General features: G+C 53.8%; 1 protein-coding gene across 1 annotated transcript; it reads left to right on the forward strand.

Annotated features, from left to right (window-relative positions):
• The first annotated feature begins 2,066 nt into the window (after nucleotides 1-2,066).
• Nucleotides 2,067-17,213, forward strand: GAL3ST1 (galactose-3-O-sulfotransferase 1). Its single transcript, XM_068563259.1, has 3 exons — nucleotides 2,067-2,204; nucleotides 14,804-14,943; nucleotides 15,726-17,213. The coding sequence occupies exons 2-3, from the start codon at nucleotides 14,813-14,815 to the stop codon at nucleotides 16,864-16,866; spliced, it is 1,272 nt and encodes a 423-aa protein (XP_068419360.1). The 5' UTR covers nucleotides 2,067-2,204; nucleotides 14,804-14,812; the 3' UTR covers nucleotides 16,867-17,213.
• The last annotated feature ends 4,328 nt before the right edge of the window (nucleotides 17,214-21,541 follow it).

Here is a 21,541-nt window from a genome sequence, read left to right on the forward strand (position 1 = left end):
TGATCCTGCTTCCTCACGTGTAAGCTAAGCGTAGAAATTCTGGAGCCTTCCTCCCAGGCATGTGTGAAGGGTTCAGTGATAATGTTTCAGAGAGTCACTAGTGTCAGGTGTCTGGTAGGTAAAGTACTCAGCAAACACCAACCGTGATTGTCATCACTTCCTGCTGGAGTCAGCCCGGGAGGTAAAAGCCAGTGTCTGAAGGATCTATGGGGCCTGAGTTGAGGGTACCTAGCTTTACCTTGTGGGCTTATGGGCAGAGCTGCCAAGGATCCCCAGTGTGGCTTTGCCAGCAGCCTGACTTGTAACCCTGGCTGGGCCATCCTTATAGCTTCCCACTTGACCCTGGCAGGGCCCTTGCAGTAGCCCAAGGGGACATGCCCTTGCCTGGACTGCCGGTGCCTCATGGCAGAGCCAGGGCCACTCAACCCCTCCCAGGTCAGGCAGGGAGATTCTGAATGCCCCCCCCCCCCCACCCGGGTGCTCCTGTGGGCCGAGTGTTCTCAGGAGCAGGGCCCAGGATGGGGAAGTATGGGTTTGGAGCTGGGCTCCTCCTTCACCAAATCTAGGCACTTGAGGGCCTTGGCCCTCTGCCTCTCACTCTGTAGAAGTGCCCAGGCTCTATAGAAGTCTTTTGGGCAGTGTCTTCAGACCCAGCCTGTGCAGGGGGAAGGCAAGAGGTTGGGCAGGCTCTCTGGCTGAGGGAGTGGAGAACCTAGGGCTCCTGTCTCCCTGGGCCTCGCCATGGGTGTGCTGTGGGTGTCAGAGAGAGATTATGTTCCACTCTGACATTCTTCATGGTGTGTGGGGGGAGTGGTCTTCTAGAGTCAGGGACAGGGTCAGGGCCTCTGGAGCCAAAGTCTGCAGCCCTAGGGGATAACTTGGTCCTGCCTGGGTGCATGTACATCCCAGGGCCATGGCAGGGGTGCCAGGGCAAGGCCGGAGAGCGGGCCCATCAGTTATGGAAAAATCCTGGACTTCCCTGGTGGCGCAGTGGTTAAGGATCTGCCTGCCAATGCAGGGGCACACGGGTTAAAGCCCTGGTCCGGGAAGATCCCACATGCTGCGGAGCAACTGAGCCTGTGTGCCACAACTACTGGAGCCCGCGTGCCTAGAGCCTGTGCTCCGCTAGAAGCCACCGCAATGAGAAGTCCGCCCACTGCAATGAAGAGTAGCCCCTGCTCACCGCAACTAGAGGAAGCCTGCGTGCAGCAATGAAAACCCAATGCAGCCAAAAATAAATAAATAGGAAAAAAAAAAGATATGGAAAAATCCCTGGCAGTCATGCTGATGTGGAATTTTCCCCATTCCGGAGTCGCCCAGTAATGGTGGGGGCAGTGGGGCTCTGACGTGGCTTATGCCCCACTGGGTGGCCAGCTGGTTTTGCACTGCCCACAGCTGGAGCTGAGCATTCTCAACTCCAGGCAGGCACTAATCCCCATCCTTGGGCCTGCTCCTCTGGGGTGAAGGAGGGAAGCCTGGGACTGGAAAGAGTCAGATCCTGAATGCGGCACCTGCATCCTGATGGCACTGTGCTCAGTGATGGGCACCTTGGAGAGGGGGGCGTCAGCTGAGACCTCCCAGTGGTATGACCGCCCCTAATCCTCTCATCCACATTTCAGATGCCAAAAGTGTGTCCCCAGTTTGCACTGACTCTAGAGCCAGAGGCCATATCTTCCACTGAATAAAGTTAAGCAGCTAGTGTAGTCTCCTCCTTTTTCCCAGAGCTGGGCTGCCCTCACCATCACCACGCCACCCCGTTTCCCAGGCACCCTCGAATCCTCTACAGAGCTGGGAGCTCGGCCGAGCCTCAGGGTCCGGCGGCAGGACAATGGCCCCGTTGGCACATCCGAGACAAACGCGCCTTGTTGGGCCAGCGGCGGGGGCGCGATGTTGCGCCCCGGCGCGCTGAATGCGGCTTCTGTGCGACCCGGGCGGGCGCGGAGGGGAGGGGAGGGGGCCCCGGCCCGGGGCGCCCATTGGCCGCGGCGCCGGAGCGGGGGTGGGGGGGGGGTGGTTTGGGGGCCGGGCCAGGCTGGCGGCAGCACCTGGCCAGAGAGGGTGCGGCGGCGGCGGGGGCGGGAGCATGGTCCAGGCCTGGCCGAGCTGGGGGACCCGGCGGGTACGCCCCGCCGCCTTAGTAAGCGCCCGGGCGGCGCGGCCCGGGGCCGAGCCTGCACGCCAAGGCCGAGAAGGACGGGGACAAGGTACGTCCTGGGGGCCCAGCACCCATCACCAGATTGCGCCCTGCCTCAGTCTACCCCCTGGGGTCCAGGCCCGCGCTGCCCACGCCCGGAACTGGGGCTGCGCGCGCCAGACTCTAGACCTGAGTGGTGAGGGAGTGCTGCACTACCGCTTCAGGGTCCACGCACCTGTCCTGGCTGACAGAGGGTGGGAAGGCTGGGGCCTGGGGTTGGGGGGCGGGGGCGCAGGTTGGTGCTCGCCCGGCCCTTGGTTTCTTCCCCAGGGTCCCATTTCCAGGGTTTACCCAGTCCCTGGACTTGGGGCGGGTGGGGCTGAAGTTGGGCTGGAACTGGGAGTTCATTAATCATTAATCTTGGACATGGTGCCAGAGCCCTGGGGGAGGAGGGGCGGGGATCTTCCCTCTTCCCACCAGCCCTCCCCAGAAGAGGGGCCGTCAGAGCAGGGGCTGGGCATCAGGGTAAAAGATGGATCCCCTCTGCCTGGGGAAGGCCCTGTCCTCTACCACTTAGGGTGCAAGGCCACCAAGGAAAGGCTTGTGGGAGTGGGATGAACTCTGGTATCCAGGAATGGCCCCGTAGGTAACCCAACAGTTCCCTTGTTCCCTGGACCAGTGCTCAGAAAGGGGGTCCAGCTTGGCCTGCGCCCGTTGGTGCCAAGCCAAGGTGCTTTGGTAACATTACAGAGCAAGGCTGTGGTTCCTTCCCAGCGGGGACCCCCTCCCACCTGCCTAGAGCAGGAGAGGTGATGGGCACACATCTGGCTGCAGTAACCCACACCAGTGGGAGGGAGGGAGAGAGGGCGGCAGGCCTGACACCTGATCACCTGGGTTGCCCCGGTGACAGGTGCCATGGAAATCCTCAGGAGGACAGTGCAGTTGGGAGAATCCAACCTCTGCCTTTACAAAGAGGGTGACCTAAGGCCCAGAGAGGGTAAGGCCATGGGCAGGCCTGAGCTGGAGCAGCCCATATGCTGCTGCATTGTCCCTTGCCCCTCAGAGGAGGCATTGTTACTAACCCTGTTATCCAAGGGGGGAAACTGAGGTTCAGGGGGATTCGGTGACTTGCCCAAGGTCACATAGTTCAAATGTGGCTAAACTGACTCCAAATTCAGTAACTTGCCCGAGTCCCCATTTCAGGGCCCCAGCCTTGCTCAAGATCTGTTTGCCCTTCTGGGGTCCTAGCCTCTTAGATCTTCCATGGCTGCCCCCAGCCCCCAGCTCAGGACCCCTCCCCCCTTGCCTCCCTAGCTCCCAGCTCTGCCTGACACTCGGGGGGTGGGCAGGCTGCTACCCTGGGAGCAGAGACAACGGAGCCCTGTTCCCAGCTGCCACCTCGGACTGCTTCCTCCCTGCTTCTCACTTGGGCAGAGCCCTGCCTGAAGGAATCCCTGTGGACAAAGAAGCACGCCTGCTCCTGTGCATCCCCTTGTCTGATGCGCATGGGTCTGATATTTGAGGGCATGGGTCCAGTCCAGCAAGGGAGGAGTGTGTCCTTCCCTCTAGGCTTTAAGGGACTAATTGTGTCACCCTGGTGAAAGAGGCAATGATTAACCTGGGAGAACGATACACAGATGTTGGAATTCCAGGCATGGCAACAGGCTTGTGAAGGGCTTCTTGCTTCCCTCAGACTGAGCAAGGAATATGGACCATCCCTGTTTAGGAGCCCTGTCTTACTCCAGACAGGGAGGGCAGGATGGAGCAGAGCGCCCATGGGGGTCAGCGGGCTGGGGTCAGGGAATAGCCAGGTGAGGAGTGATGGTTCAGAGGAAGTGGGGTTCCAGAGGAAACATGCTTTTCTACCTGCCAGCCCCAGGGCAGAGATGGGGTGTGGCTTGGGCACCCCCAGATCTGATCTCTGTGGTGCCCAGACTTGCCTTGGGACCCTAGGCAAGTCCTTCCCTCTCTGTGCCTTGATTTTCTCAGATGTGAAATCTGGGAGTCAGGGACCTTGGGTCTGGAGCATGGGAAGTATGGGTGCTTGGATGGGGAGGGTGGCCCTCCAGGAGATGGTACTGGCGGGTCCTGCCTCTCCTGCCAGGTGGATCTAAAAGGGTCATGATAATAACCCGAGGTGTGTGCAAAGGGCTCCTTATGCCTCATCCCGTTTGATCCTCACAGCAAACCCATGAGAAGGTTGACGTATCCCCATTTGTTAGGAAACCAAGGCTCAGAGAGGGGAGGTCACCTGCCCAAGGTCGCCCAGCTGGGGAGCTGGGATTTATAGGCAAATCTCTCCAGGATTAGCGAGGCGGGCGGGCAGATCCAGGGCATTGTGCATAGCAAGTGCTCAGCACCTTTTTAAAAACCTTTATATTTTACATATTTTTATGCAAACAAGTGCATGACATCCCTTTAAAAAACATTTCAGTCATGCTAGAAGTTATGGAGAATGATACTACCAACTCTCACATACTCACCTGAGGGGTTCTCGGTGATTTTGAAGCTAATAAAGAAGGGACTGACTACTTGCTTAACGTGTGTTTTGCCACTCTTCAGTTAGAGCTACTTTGGGGCGACTCAAATCTGCCATCAGGAGGGGTGGTGATTTTGCCTGGACAAAGCAGCGAGGCAAGACCTGTGGGCTTGCTCGTAGTTCTGAGCCTCGGTCTCCCCGCCGTCACATGAGCTAGCAGGTGACACTAAGCATGTCTGTGTGGTTGCCATTTGGAACCGTGGAAATAGGTGATTGACCCCGCAAAATCAAAAAGTTTTCTTAATCAGCTGCCAGGCCCGGTACCCAGCTGCAGCCATTCCCCCAGCCAAGGGGGCAGTAGGAGCAAGATGTCAGGGCCCCTTGACAAGTGCCCCTCGGGAGATCCTCCCCATCTCTACTCCGGCACCCCCTCCAGAGGGTCTCAGAGGCAGGAAGCTTCCAGATTCTTGCAAGTCAGTCCCCCAGCACTCCTGGATGGAGGGCCAACCTCTCCATCTGCACCTTCAACTGTGCAGCTCACGCTTTCCAGCTTCTTCTTTGTCCCAGACCCTTGCTGTCTCTTCCCCATTTTAGGACACTGAGGTTCAGAGAGGGCAGCATGCCCGCCGTGGTCACACAACAAGGTGGGGCATGGTTCAGACTAGCCACGGTTCCCTCCTCCTCCAGCCAGACTGCAATTTTTCAAAATAGAAATGTTGCTATTTTTAATTTTAATTTTTTCCAAAGTAATACAGACTCTTTGTAAAACAAAATTATATGTGTGTAAGTATATATTTATGTGTGTGTATGTGTGTACACATATGTGCATATATATGTGTTTTTTTACTTCATTATATATTATGGGCATCATTTTAATGAGGACATATTAGACCATTTGGATGAATGTCACATATTTTTAAGCATGCCCTCTTGTTGGACACTTAGGTTGTTTCTATTTTTCCCCTTCGCTAAATAATACTACAGTGAACATCTTTGTGCTCCGTCTCAGCTCTCTTGTTAGATTTTCTTCTTTGAACAAATTCCCACAGGTAGAAGTGCTGGGTCTGAGGGCGGGCACTTTTAGAGCTATAACAGTTGCTGTCAAATATGCATTCTAAGCACTGTAGGGAGAGTCTTTCTGCTCTATTCTTAAAGTCTCCTCCATTGTCCCCGTAAGATTCCCTTCTAGCCACAGGAAACAGCCCTAGGACACCCTCACTCCACCACCTTCTCTGCCAGAGCCCTGTTCCTATGTGTGCGCACTGAACAAACAGCATGGATGCCCATCAGTCAGGGAATGGTTCACAGGAGCAGTGGTTCCACAGAATGTTCTGCAGCCGATGTCTTTGGAGGCCCTTTATCTCCTTGGGGGGCTCTTTCCCTCCCTGTTCCCATAAGTGCAGGGGTCTTCTCCTTCCTCACCCTTTCCTTGGTGACTCCGTCTCCTCCTCTGGCCTCAATTCCCACCTCTGTGCCCATGGCCCCCAACCTCTCTCCCCCGAGATCTCTTGTGCTCTAAGCAGGGGCTCCTCCTGCTCTTTGCACATTCTACGGGCATCCCACACATCCCCCAGATTCAATGTGTCCTAAACTGAAACCGACGCTGTCCCTCTAACCCCAATACTAAACTTGCCCCTCTCAAAGCCTCCCCTAACTCAGGAACTAGCTCCACTCCCAGCCAGCCAGTCACCCCAGCAGGGATTCTTTCCTCCCCTTCTCCACACCCTGTCACCCACCAAATGCTGTCCATGCCATGACCTACAGATGGTTCCCGTCTGTTCCCAGACTTCTCCTTGGTCCAGGTCCCTTCACACCTGGACAGCTGTAACAGCCACCATCTAGGTGTGCCTGCTTCTCCCGCTCCTTCCCACCCCTACAGTTCATTCTCTATGCGGCAGCCTGATGGGAAGCCCATCTCCTCACTCTGCTTCTGAAGACCCTCCCAGGGCTCCCCACTGCTGACAGGATCCAAGCCAGATTCCTTAGCATGTTTCCTGAGGCCCTGAATGTCCTGCCTGCCCCTGCCCCCTTTCTGGCTGTACTGCTAATCTCCTTTGCCCACCCAACCTCTGACATGCACACGTACTGGACACTCCCAGCCAGGCTGAATATTTGTTAGTTTTTCAATTGCCCTGGGCCTTTGCACATGCTTTTCTCTTTGCCTGCTTATTCTAGGGTAACAGGTGCGTTAGTTAATGCTAGCTGTTGTAACAGATAAGCCCCAAGTTTTAAAAGGCTTAACACAATGGCAGTTTAGTTGTCATTTTCCTGAATCCAATCAGGTGTTTGATGAGCAGGAATGCAGAGACCCAGGTTCCTCCCATCTCATGGCCCCGCCCACCTCCAGATCCTTAGAGACCCCCCCGCATTCATCCAGCAAGTGGGAAAGGAGACCGCAGAGAAGATCTGACCACTTAACCTCATCAGCTCTCATTCTGCTCATATTCCACTGGCCAGAATTCAGTCACATGAGGACACTGAACTGCAAGGGAGGATGGGAAATGTAGTTTAGCCATGTACCCAGGGAGAAAGGGAACTAACTGCCTTTGGAAATTGGAAAACACACTGTAGCTTCTGCCGCTGGGGCCCCCTACCCCAGCAAGTCTCCCTGGCCGCGCTCCTCACGCCTCCAGGCTGGATCAGGTGTTTTCTCTGTGCTCCAGGAAGCCCTGCCAGTGTGTCCTCTCTCACAGCATCCGCAGCTGTCAGCTTGCTCCTCTCTCACGTCCAGCACTGAGAGCCCGAGCTCCGTGCACCGGGCATCATGCACCCCAGTGCTGGGCACAGTGCAGGGGCTCAGTAAATACCTGCAGAATAGATCAGTTTAAAACTCACTGTGATCACAAAATGATGTCCACAGTCTATTGATATGTGAAAAAAACAAAATGTGCTCCCCAACAGAGACCCCCTCCTATTGCCTCTATGGATAGACAGAAAAAATGTGAGGAGGCTTGTGCCGAAGCTTTAAGGGTGCTGCCCTCTGGGGATGGAGCTCTTTTCACTGTCCTCTTTATATTTTTCTGTAATTGTCTGAACTTTTTTTCATTGAGCATGTGCTGCTTTTATAATTACAACAGTTTTTTTCCGGTGGGGGCAGAACCAGCCGGAGCCGACGTCACTGACACTGGGGGAAGAGACCCCTCTGGCAGGGCTGGAGGTGCAGGTTCTGCAATCAACGCTCCCACTCTGGAAAGCTTGGCTTCATGTGGCTCTTCTTTTCTTTTTTTAAATTTATTTTATTGAAGTATAGTTGATTTACAATGTCGTGTGAGTTTCTGGTGTACAGCAAAGTGATTCAGTTATACATATATATATATATAATATATATATTCCTTTCATATTCTTTTTCCATTATGGTTTATTACAGGATATTAAATATAGTTCCCTGTGCTATACAGTAGGACCTTGTTGTTTATCCATTCTGTATATAATAGTTTGCATCTTCTAATCCCAAACACTTCTTACTTTAGAAAATGCTTTTATTGAGGTGTTTTCTTCATACTTCCCCAAACTGCTTACTAAATATGCAAAAAATCAGAGTAGTGTTTTATATCATAGCTTTTGATAAAAGCAATGAAAAGAGCCAAAGTTCTTGAGATATTTTTTAAAACAGTAATTGAGTCACATTTTCCTCTTTACCGTGTCAAGATGCTGTTGTTTTATTGAGTTGCCCTTGTCTCAGATTTAAGCTATCTTGAACTATTATCATGTTGTAATTGAGATAAAAGAGGAATTTGCTCTGCATCAGCACTAATTGGTTTATCAATATCCTGTACCATTTACATTTTAAAACTGAATGTCTGCAAGATGGTAAGGCATATCTATACAAAGCCTTACAACTGGTTGTGTATAGGAAGCTGTTCAGAGTGTTATGTGTGTATTATAGCCAGTTTTAGGCTATGGGTCACTTATCATAATTGAAAAACTAGTTACTAGTAACTTGTCCAGCCTCTAGACTAATTTTGTGGGAGAGGAAATGTAAATTTCTGGAACAAAAATTGCATACAAAATTAATTGGTGTTGACAATAGGATTAGAGCATTAGTATGCATTTGCATCTTTAGAATTTCATCTTCGTTTTTCTGGATGTAAATGAATATATAATAAAAAAGTAAAAGCCTATGTTATGCTACACTGAAATTTCCCTCTATCTTTGCCAGTTTATCTTATATTCCGCTTCTTACTTTGAGAGTCACTGGATCAGAATGTTCCTTAGGCATCCTCTAGCATTCCTCAAATAATTTTCCTAGCAAAACTCTTATTAGATGATCATTTGCCATTCTAAAATGAAGTTTTTGTACCATTAGTGCTTGTGGAAGTCTAACCCCAAAGGCCAGCTAATAAAGAACTGTATGAAAATCAGCTGAATCAAATTAATTGAATAAAGTGTATACAATGCAATGTATACATTGGCTACTAGAGTAGGGTTGTTATCAAAGAGAAAAGGAAGTGATCAAATTCCAAATAGAAATATTAAGAGCAGAAGCAACAAACAGATTCTTCCTTATTGTTGGCCTTGATCCACTATGACAAAAACAATATTTAGAAATATGAAACTTTCAATGTTTAATTTTTTCAAAACTATATATTACTGTTACAGATATATATGTGTGTCAATAAAATATTTACGTGGCTCTTCTTTACTAGCTTCCCACTCCTCCCACGATCTCACCTCTTGCTCAAAAGCTTTCACTCCACTCCTACATGGACGAGGTTCTTACCCCTGTGTGACATTGGGCTTGTCACTTCCCCTCCTTATGCCTCAGCTTCCTCATCTACAATAAAGTGGGGGATCTAAAGGACTCCCTGCAAAGATTATGAGCGTGCATGATGCATGGGAAGTCCTGAGCACAGGACTGGACTGTGGTCCAGGGTCCACGCTCATAAACCAGCATGTCTGCTATTTGATGCCAGCTCTGCCCCGACTGTCTCCCATGCATCCGTCTTCAAGCTAGCTCAGCCCAGAAAAGATAAAACACCTCTATCCCGTGCCCTGGACCTGGTTCAGCGCTCAGGGAGATCAGGACTCTGGGCCTCCCCTGTTTCGTGGGTGCTTGCCGGGCTGCTCCCCGGCGGGGTGGGGCTTTGGGGGAAGGAGCATTCAGAGCACACTGTCAGACGCCTGCTGCTCCTTGGGAGGGACTGGCAGCTGCTCATCCTATGAAAGTGCTCGATGTGGGATAAATGACCGTCACAGTAGTGATTATTAATAACTGATGGTGATACCTGGGTCCCTAGAGCCCCACGCATGGGCCATGCTGGGGGCTCTGGGCATCATTGCTGACAGAAGGATGCGGGGGGCTTTTCTGGGCACCCTCTGTCCATGGGCAAGGCTGAGCGAGAACAGACCTGAACCCAGCTAAGAACAGGATGCGAGAGATTCCAGTGCCTGGGCTGAGCCCGAGGGCCTCTGGCCCCCAGACCTGCTTCTTCCTACGGAGACCTTGGGAAGGATCAGCATCTCCGATCGGCCCAAATCCCTCAAGGCTGGTCCAGGGTGTCCTGTGCCACCATCCCTCACACAGGGTGGAGGCAGGACAGGCAGGATTCCGTACTGTACTTCTTTGATGAAGGATTTGGAGGTCAGAGAGGTGGAATCTCATCAGACTCATCCTCCCAGCCCTGGTCAGGTACTCTTCCTCCAGGGGGCCTTCCAGGTTGAGTTGCTTGTTCTCTGGGCTCTCACAGATTTTAGACAAACCTTGGTCTCAGGTTGTGTCTTGGCATCTTTAAGCCCTAGAGTTTGTTAAGTCCCTGTTTTGACTCTGGTTCTGTCTGCTCTTTGCTAACTGTGTGACCTTGGACAGGTGAGTTCACCTCTCTGAGCCTTGGTATCTTTACCTGGGGAGTGGCTAACAGTGGTACTTGACTCATAGGGTAGCTGTGAGACTTAAATGAGATGTGATTGGAGGAGAAATTAGCTTCCCCAAACTCACCTGCCTCCCTGTCTCTCCCGTGGCCTTCAAGCCAGTCCCAGGCTCTCTGCAGGGCTCTGCGGCTGCTTGTCCTTGGCCCAAGGACGCCAGGGACCTTGCTGAGCCCTTGGATGAAGGAGCTGCCTGGCTGCTGAGGTCCAGAGAGGGTTGGGGACCACCCAGGGGGCAGAGGGCCAGGGCAGCACCTGCAGGGTACAGGGACATGCCACCTGCTCTCCCCGGGGAGGGAACTCATGAATATTCACACCCACTAGAGCATGAGGGAGCCAGCCAGCACACTCCTGGGTGTCATTGGAGCGTTCCTGTTTCCCAGTGACCGCAGAGGCAGCCTGGGAGTCAGATGTGGCTCAGTCAGGGAGAGGAAAGGGGCATCCAGACACGGCCGGGGGTGAGTGTGTCTTCCTCTGCCCCGTGCACGGGCCCCTGGGGGGAGCAGGACTGGGACTGCGGCCTGCCTGGTGGTGATGCTCTAGGCCAGAAGGTTCACCATCCCGGGCTCGGTTTCCCCGTGTGCATCCCCGTGTGGGGGATGAGTCCTGTTTCTCCTTTGTTCCCTGGAGTGTGCTGGTCCAGCCAAACAGGAGGATTGCTGGGCCTGGCCTGGAGCCAGCCATTGGCACAGATGGAGGGTGATATGGCTAGGGTAACCCAGAGGAGAGGAATAGATAGGGTGGGCTAGGGAGGGGGTATGGTCTGCCCTGAGTGCCGGGGACTGTCACCACCATAGCAGAGGAAGGAGACTCAGGTTCTGGCCCTGTCTTTGCTACTGCTGCACTGTGTGACCTTGATGGTGGCTCTGCCGTTTCTGAGCCTCAGCCTCCCTGCTGCACTGTCTTCCAGGCTACAGGCCGTGAGGCTCGGGCCAGGCTGAGATTGTCCTTGGTACCCCATGGACTTAGACCTGGGACCGTCAGCTGCCTGCAAGCCTCAGCCTTCTGTGATGGAACATCCAGCTGTGCACACCCTCCTTCCCACGGGCTTGGGCTGGGCCTGGGACATGCCAGGCAGAGGCCGCCATGGACAAACGGGAAGATGCACATTGCAGGCCAACAGACCTGAACTCGAATCCCAGGCCTGCCCGCTGCCTTGCAACCCTGGGCAAGTCACGTCACCTCCCAGAGCCTCGGTTTCCCCATTTGCAAAATGGGTGTGACAGTGGGGTCTGCCTCCCAGGATAGCTGGGTGGAGTCAGTGAGATGCTCTGAGGAGACCCCATCCCAGGGCCTGGCTCGTAACAGGGCTCAAAAGTGAAACCAGAGGGTGGAAAGGGCCCAGGGCCCGGCACCTAGCAGGGCAGGGCCCGGCTGGTTTTGAGGAAGCCAAAGTGGGGGAATGAACAAACAAATGAGGGAAGCAGTGATGGGGGTCAAGGGGGCGGTCCTGGGCGGGGCCAGGCAGAGCCTGATTGGTGGTCCTGGGAGGCTGGTCTGCCCCCTGCTGCCTGACCTGCACACAGAGCCTTGCCAGCCGCCTCCCAGAGTTCTGGAAAGTGCCCTGGTGAGTGGGGCTCCTGGGGCAGGAGTGGGCCCCGGGGTTTTTTAGAGGGCAGCAATCCGAACCCCTCTCCGTTTTAAAGTCAGAGAAACCGAGGCCCAGGGCCCCACTCAGGGTTGGGGCTCACATCTGAGGCTCTGGCCTGGCCCAGGGCTCTGTCCTGATATTTGCTGGGACCGCTGAGGAACAGGAGGCTGGTGGGGTCACTTGAGGCAGGGGGCAGGTTTGTGCTTGGTCGGGGTGGGGGGCAGCCACTCCTTGTTCAGGGGGAGCCCACCCTGAGGGCGACAAAGACAGGAACCCGGAGCAGGTCCCCACGCTCTTTGAGCGATAACTATGCGCTAGTCGTTTTGCCAGCCCCATCTCAGGAAAAGCCAGCACTACCAGCTTCCCCACTTAACAGATGAGAAACGGAGGCTCCAAGGGGTTCCTGTGATTGAAACACAGGCCCGGGGCTTCCAGGTTGGCCCCTCCCCTCTCCTGAGGCCTCTTTGTGACCAGACCTTCGCTAGCTGACTTTCCCCACCTCGCAAGCTTTATCTATTATTTAAATATAGTAAATACATGTTATTGCCTTTTTCTGATTAAAAGTAATACGTGCTCCTTAAAAAAAATGCAACCCTTACAGAAATGCATAATATAGAAAGCGATTACCTTTTATACCCCTCCCCCAGCTACGCAGAGAATACCACTGTTAAAACTTAGAATATGCCCCTCCAGTGGTTTCTTTCTGGGCCTATGTATATTTACCTATTGCCTATATGGATTTGGGGGCATAGTGTTCCAGAACTTTCTTTTTCCACATTAGTAGATCATGGTATGTTTTCGAGCCAGTCCACTCAGCTCCACCTTGTTTCTTTTTCTTTTCCTTTTTTTTTTTTGTTCAGCAGGTACAGAGGCCTCGGGGTCTTGGTTTGTGGAACAGGTGCCCTGCTGATGGACACTGAGGTTGTTTCTAACTTTTTTCTGACCAAACCGCCATGAACACCCTTGCATGGGTGACTTTGCCCAAGTGTTTTTGCAGAATAGTTGGAATTGGAAGAGCTTGTACCTTCCTCCTTTGATAGGCGTACCGGAAACGCTCTCACACTCTCGTCCACCCTTGACCCTGTCCACCTTGCCCACCTAAGAGTGAACAGAGATATGTCATTGTCACCAGGGAAGCCAAATTCCCTCTTATATAGTTCCTTCCTCTGCAAATTTCTTCTTCATGTCCTTTCCTGTGAGGACAACTTTGTAGATGAGAAGCGGAAAACTCAGGGACTGGTCAGGCAGACCTGGAGTACCCATTCTCTGGGAAAGGTTTGTGCATGCCTCCTGTCACTTTTCCAGGGGGAATTACATGGGGTCCTCCTCCAGGCTGACTGGCTGACCTCTGGCCGCAGGGTCAGTGGTGACGTGCCATGCGTGTGATCACAGGGCAGCACGCGTGATCTCTCTTGGCCTCTGGGGCCCAGGGCCTAGTGCAGCATGCACCACAGCAGCAGTGGAAAGTTTTGGACCTTGGCTTTGCAGCTAAGGGGCAGTGGGAAGGCCCCCAAGTCCCAGCTCTCTCCTGGACCCCCCATGGCTTAGCCTGAACTGCCCCCATTACAGCTCAGGCCTCAGCCCCCTGCCGACAGGGTCGCCACAGTTAGACCTAAAACCTACTACCCCCCAAACTGAAAACAAACAAAAAAACCAGGACACCTAGTTAAGTTTGATATTCAGAGACATATTGAATAATCTTTAGTATAACTATATCCCTGGCAATATTTGGGACACATGTATACTAAAAACAGTTTTATTTGTTGTGGGTTTTTTTTTTAATTTTATTTATTTATTTATCTTTGGCTGCGTTGGGTCTTTGTTGCTGCATGCGGGCTTTCTCTAGTTGCATGAGCAGGGGCTACTCTTCATTGCGGTGCGCGGGCTTCTCATTGCGGTGGCTTCTTTTGTTGCGGAGCATGGGCTCCAGGCACGCGGGCTTCAGTAGTTGTGGCACACGGGCTCTAGAGCTCAGGCTCAGTAGTTGTGGAACACGGGCTTAGTTGCTCCGCGGCATGTGGGAAAGTCCCTATTTGTTGTTTATCTGAAATTCATACTCATCCGGTTAATCCTGCCTGTCGGCAGTTGGAGAAAAATGGCGTGTGGGCAGAGGCCGGGCCGGCTGTGTGATCTGAGCCCTCTCCTTCCTCGCTCTGAGCCTCAGTTTCTCCATCTGGCTCCCCTACAGACCCCATGGGCACGGGGGCCAGTAAGTAGAGATGAGGAGCCTTGGCCCCTCACTGGGCAGCTGGGAAGGGTGGCACGGGAGACAGGTGGGCTGGCTGGGCCTTCTGAAAGGTGAGGGATTCAGGCCCAGGCCCCTCCCTGTAGACAAACCTGGCCCCAGGCATGGGGGGACAGAGCACTGGGAAAGGGTCTTCTTTTCCTTTTTACCTAGGACATGATTTCATTATGAAGCCCCAAAAGGTGTAAAAAATAAACTAATGAACACCCACGTACACAGCACTCAGCTTAAAAGTTAAAACCGAACCAGGCAGCAGAACCTTCTCCCTGCCACACTCCCTAGCCTCTCTTTGCATTGGCTTTGCCCAGCGGGTCCATCTGCAGCCCAGTGTCTCTCTGTCCCTGTCTGGACCTGCTGGGGGGCCACAGAGCTGGCAAAGGCAGGTCCCAATGTTGAAGGCTGCCTCTCAAGCCAGCCAGGCCTGAGATGGTGGTGGGGGCTCCCTGGGGCCAGCCCCCTAACGCTTTCCCTGCTCTGTACTCCCCACAGGTGTCTGAGATGCCGCTGCCGCAGAAGAAGCGCTGGGAGTCCATGGCCAAGGGGCTGGTGCTGGGAGCACTCTTCACCAGCTTCCTGCTACTGCTGTACTCCTACGCCGTCCCCCCGCTGCACACTGGCCTGGCCTCCACGTGAGTGGCCCTGCTGGGCAGCCGAGGGCTGGGGGTGGGGGAGGGTTGGCTCCTGCCCCCGTGATCACGGTTACCTCCTGGGTGGCCACACTGTGCCCTGCATCATGCTGTGCCGGGCAGAAATCCCACTGAGAGCAGGACACCCTGTGGAACCCTAGGCCTCAGTGTCCTCATCTGTGAAGTGGGTATAGTAACAGAGCCTGACATGGAGCATAAGAATCAAATAACACCATCTGCACGGTGGGCTCCAATGGGGCCAAGAGGTGGGGAGGACCTGTCTAAGAGCACACAGCTGGTACAGGCCTGGATTCAAACTGGGGTCTGTCTGCCTCCAAGCCTGGCTCATAACCATGAGTCCACCCCACCTCCCCACGGGGCTGTTCTGCCCAGGCTGCAGCACAGCCTGTGACCTTAATTGGAGGTATTAAGTTGAACTAGAGGAAACTGCTAATAACTGACCATTTCGGCCTGCAAAGTTTCACGTGGTCCTACCTAATGCTAATTCATGATAAATGTACTTCACAGTGGCCATGAATGAGATGTGTTATTGTCCTCACAGCAACACCACGAACAGGCTTATTGTCCCCGTTTCACAGATGAGGAAAGAAAGGCCAGAGAAGCCAAACAACTGACCCAGGCCTTGCAGCCTGAACGCAGGCCCATCTGGGTCCCTGGGCTCCCCTGCCACACACCCCACCCCCAGCAGCCCGCTCTCTAGACCTGGGGTAGCGGGGCCCAGGGTGCTAAGTCCTGAGGCTCTGCCACCACTCCATCCCCGGCAGGACCCCCGAGGGCGCAGCACCCTGCTCCCCCGCCCTGAGTGAGCCAGAGGCACGGACCCCGGCCAACGGCTCGGCGGGAGGCTGCCAGCCGAGGCGCGACATCGTGTTCATGAAGACGCACAAGACGGCCAGCAGCACGCTGCTCAACATCCTGTTCCGCTTCGGCCAGAAGCACGGGCTCAAGTTCGCCTTCCCCAACGGCCGCAACGACTTCGACTACCCGGCCTTTTTCGCACGCAGCCTGGTGCAGGACTACCGGCCCGGGGCCTGCTTCAACATCATCTGCAACCACATGCGCTTCCACTACGACGAGGTCCGGGGCCTGGTGCCGCCCAACGCCACCTTCATCACTGTGCTCCGCGACCCCGCCCGCCTCTTCGAGTCCTCCTTCCACTACTTCGGCTCCGTGGTGCCCTTCACGTGGAAACTCTCGGGCCGCGACAAGCTGGCCGAGTTCCTGCAGGACCCAGACCGCTACTACGACCCCCACGGCTACAACGCCCACTACCTCCGCAACCTGCTCTTCTTCGACCTGGGCTACGACAGCGACCTGGACCCCCGCAGCCCGCAGGTGCAGGAGCACATCCTGGAGGTGGAGCGCCGCTTCCACCTCGTGCTCCTGCAGGAGTATTTCGACGAGTCGCTGGTGCTGCTCAAGGACCTGCTGTGCTGGGAGCTGGAGGACGTGCTCTACTTCAAGCTCAATGCCCGCCGCGCCTCGGCAGTGCCGCGCCTCTCCGGCGAGCTGTACCGGCGCGCCACGGCCTGGAACGTGCTGGACGCCCGCCTCTACCGCCACTTCAACGCCAGCTTCTGGCGCAAGGTGGAGGCCTTTGGGCGCGAGCGCATGGCCCGCGAGGTGGCCGCCCTGCGGCACGCCAACGAGCGCATGCGCCGCATCTGCATCGACGGCGGCCACGCGGTGGACGCCACCGCCATCCAGGACTCGGCCATGCAGCCCTGGCAGCCGCTGGGCACCAAATCCATCCTGGGCTATAACCTCAAGAAGAGCATTGGGCGGCGGCACGCGCAGCTCTGTCGGCGCATGCTCACGCCCGAGATCCAGTACCTGATGGACCTGGGCGTCAACCTGTGGGTCACCAAGCTCTGGAAGCTCATCCGGGACTTCCTGCAGTGGTGACGCCCGCCTGTGGAGGAGGGCTGGGCAGGGGCCCGCTGGCCTCCCCCCGCGGCCCTCCTGGTGCCACCCCAGCCCCTGGGGTGAGGCGGGGCTGCTGCAGGGGTGCAACCAGTCAAGGACTGGGCCCACCGCACACAGGGCCTGAGATCAGTATTTGACTAATTATAGTTTTTTGGTTTTGGGTTTTTGGTTTTTTAAATTAAATCCCCTTCCCTCCAAAAAAGAATGTTCTATTTTCTGGCTCCCCTTAAAGGGGAGACTTCAGAAGTAAAAGAATTTGATGTGTTTTTGTTAATCAGCCTCAGTGGTGCTGACTGGTAGGGCCCTGGTGTGTGTGGGGTGACTGGTGGGGATTGGGGGACCCCAAGGGAGCATGGTGGGCACCTGAGTGTGTCTGTGGGGCAGAGCCCAGTGGTATGGCAGGATTTGGTGTGTATGTGTCACATGCTGAAGCCCTGTGTGGTTGAAGGGGTCCCATGAGCTACCAAGACCTGGAAGACTGTGTGTGTGTGTGTGTGTGTGTGTGTGTGTGTGTGTGTGTGTGTGTGTGTGTGACAGGGAGGTGGGGAGAACTTGGTGGAGCCATGAACAGCAGGCCCAGGGCCCAGGCTAACGGTTCCTCGTGCAATCTCATTAATCCTCACGATAATCCTTTGAGGTAGGCACAATTACCATCCCATATTACCCATGTGGGAATTAACATTCTGAGAGCAAGAGGGAAATGCTTGAGGTCACGTTGCAAGATGTATCAGACCCAGTACTAAGCCATCTCCCTGGGACCCCAAACCCTTTCCATAGCCAATGTCTGTTCACCCCATCCCTGCCTGCCCCCTTTCCCCCACTGACCACTCCAGGCTGCCTCACCATCTGCTTGCGCTCTAACCCTACCTAAGTCCTGGGTTTTCCCCTTCCACCCTGGAGTTCAGTTTAATTAATCCAAAAAACATTTTATATTCATTAGATGTCTATAGTGCACCCCAGCCTTGAGCTGGCCCTGAGCAGACAGCAGTCAGCAAGTTGGCTTAGACCCTCCTGGAGCTCATGTCCAGAGAGCAACCAAGGCATGTCGGGTATGATCAACCATGGCAGGAATGTGTCAGCTCTAACCATCTGCTTCCCTCAGCCTCCCCGGGGGACAGAGGCCCTTCCTCAGGTCTCTAACCAGCAGCCAGCAGCCAGATATGAAAGGCAGAAACCACAGCCAGGAGATTCTTTACTGGAGACCTGTTTGTGCCAGGTTCCAAGCCAAGTGCTTACATATCTTATCCAAATACCTACAACATCCTAGCTTTATAGATCAAAGCTCAGAGAGGTTAAGTGACCTACCCAAGGTCACACAGCTAATTAGGGCCAGGGCCAGAATTCAAAGCCAGATCAGTCAGCCAGATCACTCAACCTCCCTGGGCTTGAGTCAATCTTCCTCCTGGGAGTGAGCTTCTGGTCCAAGGAGGGTAGGAAGGGGTTAGGGTGACCAACTGTTTCACTTTTCTAGAACTGTGCCAGTTTTAGCACTGAAAGTTCCCACATTGAAGGAAGTGCCTCAGTCCTGGGCAACCAAGACGGTTGGTCAGTATGGGGTTGTTGACCCCAGCAACCCCCTGGGACCACTGCCTACACCCTCATAATATTCCTTGTGGCAAGAAATTAGCACAACCTTGGAGTCTTTATTTAATTCATAGGGAGAAAAATAAGCAAAAATAAATAAATAAAACTGACAATAGCTAAGACTATTTGCAGGAAAAGATGTAACTGACCCCACATTTATTAGAGAATTCTCCCTCCTTTTATTAATCAAAGAGAGACATGACTTAGTGCAATATGATAACTTCCTGGGTTTGTGGAACCCCATAATTCTATTTCCTTGGACCCCTAAGGGCCTAGAAATGCCCATAATAATATTATATATGATTACATTATTTATTATCATTAGTACTGGCCCTTTTAGGTCCTTTTGAGGTCCAAGGAGAACAAATCTGGCAGTTAGTAGATGCTAAGAACATAAATTACTTCATTAGCATTTACTATCTGCCTGGTTTGTTTTAAAAGCATTATAGTTATTAACTCCTTTATTGACGTAATTAATACTTTGATAACGAGTAGTTGCCAGGTACTGAGCAACAGCCCTGTGCCATGTGGGAACATGCACAATTCCCTTTGCTCCCCCGAGGAGGTGACTGAAACACAGAGAGGCAGAGCAACCAGCCCAGGGTCACCCAGCCAGCAGCCATAGAGGCAGGATGCAAACCTAGGTCAGTCAGATGCCGAGGCTGGTGCTTGCGGCCTCCAGACCTTCAGCGCCATTCCAGTTGGCTGCCTCAGCCTCAGGACTGAGGGCTGTCCCATGGCTGAAAAAGTATGAGGTCTCCAAGGGGCTCTTCAGGGGTAGCCTTCAGGAACCAGACTACTCTTGTTATACCTGAGCAGCAGAGGGCGCCATGGTACCAAGTTCGGTCTTGCCTAGTTCTGACCTTCCTGGCCAGTGGGAGCTGGGGGCACCCACGGTGACCAGGCATCTGTAGACCGGACACGTGAGAGCCAGGGCAGGGATCAAGGCTGCCCCCTGGGAGAAATTCAGTGAAACCACATGTTCCTCTCCGTTATGGGTTGAACTGTATCCCCTAAAAAGATACATTGAAGTCCTAACCCTCAGTCCCCTATGACTGACATTATCTGGATATAGGGTCTTTGTACATATAATCAAGTGAAGACAAGGTCATTGGAGTGGGCCCTAATCCAATATGGCTGGTGTCCTGATAAGACATGGAAATGCCATGTGAAGACACAGACACACAGGGACAACACCATGTGAAGACAGGCAGAGGTTGACATGATATAGCAACAAGCCAAGGAACACCAAGTGTGACGGCCACCTCCGGAAGCTAAGAGGCAATGAAGGAGTCTATCCAGAGTTTGAGGGAACGTGGCACTGTCGACACCTTGATTTCAGACTTCTAGCCTCCAGATCTGTGAAAGAATAAACTCCTGTTGTTTTAAGCCACCCAGTTTGTGGTACTTTGTTACAGCAGCCCCAGGACACTAACACACTCTCCTGGGTGAGACATCTCCCCCTCACCTGAACCCCTCCTTTCCTCCCTCCCCCAGGCTCTCCCCTAGGAGCCACCCTCCACCTGTAGCCAGAGGCTGTCCTCTGCTCCAAGCCCTCCACTATCCTCCTTTCCATTGGGGAGAAGCCAGGCAGCTGCATGCCTCTGGGGCTTCGCACATGCCGTTCCCTCTACAATAAGGCCCCCTTACTTTTGGAGGCCTAATACTGCTATGTGTTTTCAAAGCAAGCTCTGCCTCTTCCTCTGGGTGCCCTTCCCTGACAGCCCAGCCCCCAAGCTAGCTTAGGGCCACCAGGCTCCCCATCTCAGCTCTGCTTGCCCAGGGCCAGAGCTGTGGATTTGCTTGTCTGCGAGGCCCTCCAGGATGTGGCCCGGGTCTTATGGAAACAATAGGCCTCCAGTGCCCAGACCAGTGCCTGGCACACAGTCAGTTCTTAATAAATGTTGAAAGACAGAGGAAAGGGAATTCTCTGGTTGTCTGGTGATTAGGACTCTGTGCTTCCACTGCAGGGGTCTCTGGTCTTATTCCCGGTCGGGGAACTAAGATCCCGCATGCCACATGGTGTGGCCAAAAAAAAAGAGGACAGAAAAAAAGGAAATAGGGAGAAAGAAAAGAAGGAAAGAAGAGAGAAAAGAAGAAAGGAGGGAGGGAGGGAACAGGTAAAAAAGAGAGAGTGAAAATAGGGCAGAGGGGAGAAAGGGAGCTATTTTGCCCTTGAGGGCCTTCTTCATACTTGTCCTTACTGACTGGGGCCTATGTCCCTGGGAAAGATAATAGATTAGCCAAGGCACACAAGTGCTGGAATGAGTTCATTAGCTGAAAGCTCACATGACACTGGGGCGGGACACAGGTCAGGTAAGTTTTGACAGGGGCAGGTAGAGGCAGGGAGTCTGGAGAGTGGGTGGCCCTGGGCACCTGCGAGCACAGAGAGCCATATAAGAACTGAAAAAGGAGAGGTGGCTGCTCCCAGCTTCCCTTGCCATCACATCTTTGGCAAACTCTTATTGAGTACCTACTGTGTACAGCGTGCCACAGTGGGAGTGCTTTTCTCAGACAAGTGCCTACTGTGTGCAGGCCCCGTGCCCGCAGCACTCACTGGACTGGGACTCACTTCCCAGCAAGTAGAACCAATTAGAAAAGACCTTGCAGAAGAGGAGGGCTTTGATTATAGGCCTTGAGAGAGGCAGGGATTGGATGCAGGGTGTTGCAAGGAAGGGCATTCCAGGGAGAGGGAACAGCATAAGAAAAAGCTGGACAGGTAATAGTGGAGAGGCAAGGGGGCTGGAATAAGGAGGAGAGCAGGAGAAATCCGCTCAGCAAGGACAGCAAACGATCTTCTTGTGCTCTAGGCTAAGGAGTTTGCAGTTTCTCCTGAGAGTGACAAGGAGCCAAGGGAGGCTTTGGAGGAGGCACAGGACTACTCAAAGGTGGGCTTCAGAGGTGCTGGGGTGGGGAACCAGGGAGAGGGATGGGGGCCTGGGCCAAGGAAGGAGCAGGGGAGGGTGGCCCACACTTGCCCCTTGTGGCTAAAGCTCTAGCCTATGGGTCTGTGGGGTTCTAGGGAGACCTCGCCCTACAGGAGAGGCAGATCCACTCCAGTTACCCCCGT

Source organism: Eschrichtius robustus, chromosome 14 (assembly GCF_028021215.1).
Source record: "Eschrichtius robustus isolate mEscRob2 chromosome 14, mEscRob2.pri, whole genome shotgun sequence".
In the NCBI taxonomy this organism is placed as follows: Eukaryota; Metazoa; Chordata; class Mammalia; order Artiodactyla; family Eschrichtiidae; genus Eschrichtius; species Eschrichtius robustus.

Excerpts from the sequence above, each read along its gene's own strand:
- GAL3ST1 (XM_068563259.1), top strand. The coding sequence starts at position 14,813 with ATGCCGCTGCCGCAGAAGAAGCGCTGGGAGTCCATGGCCAAGGGGCTG. Across the intron at positions 14,944-15,725 it reads CACACTGGCCTGGCCTCCAC|GACCCCCGAGGGCGCAGCAC; the intron begins GTGAGTGGCCCT and ends CATCCCCGGCAG.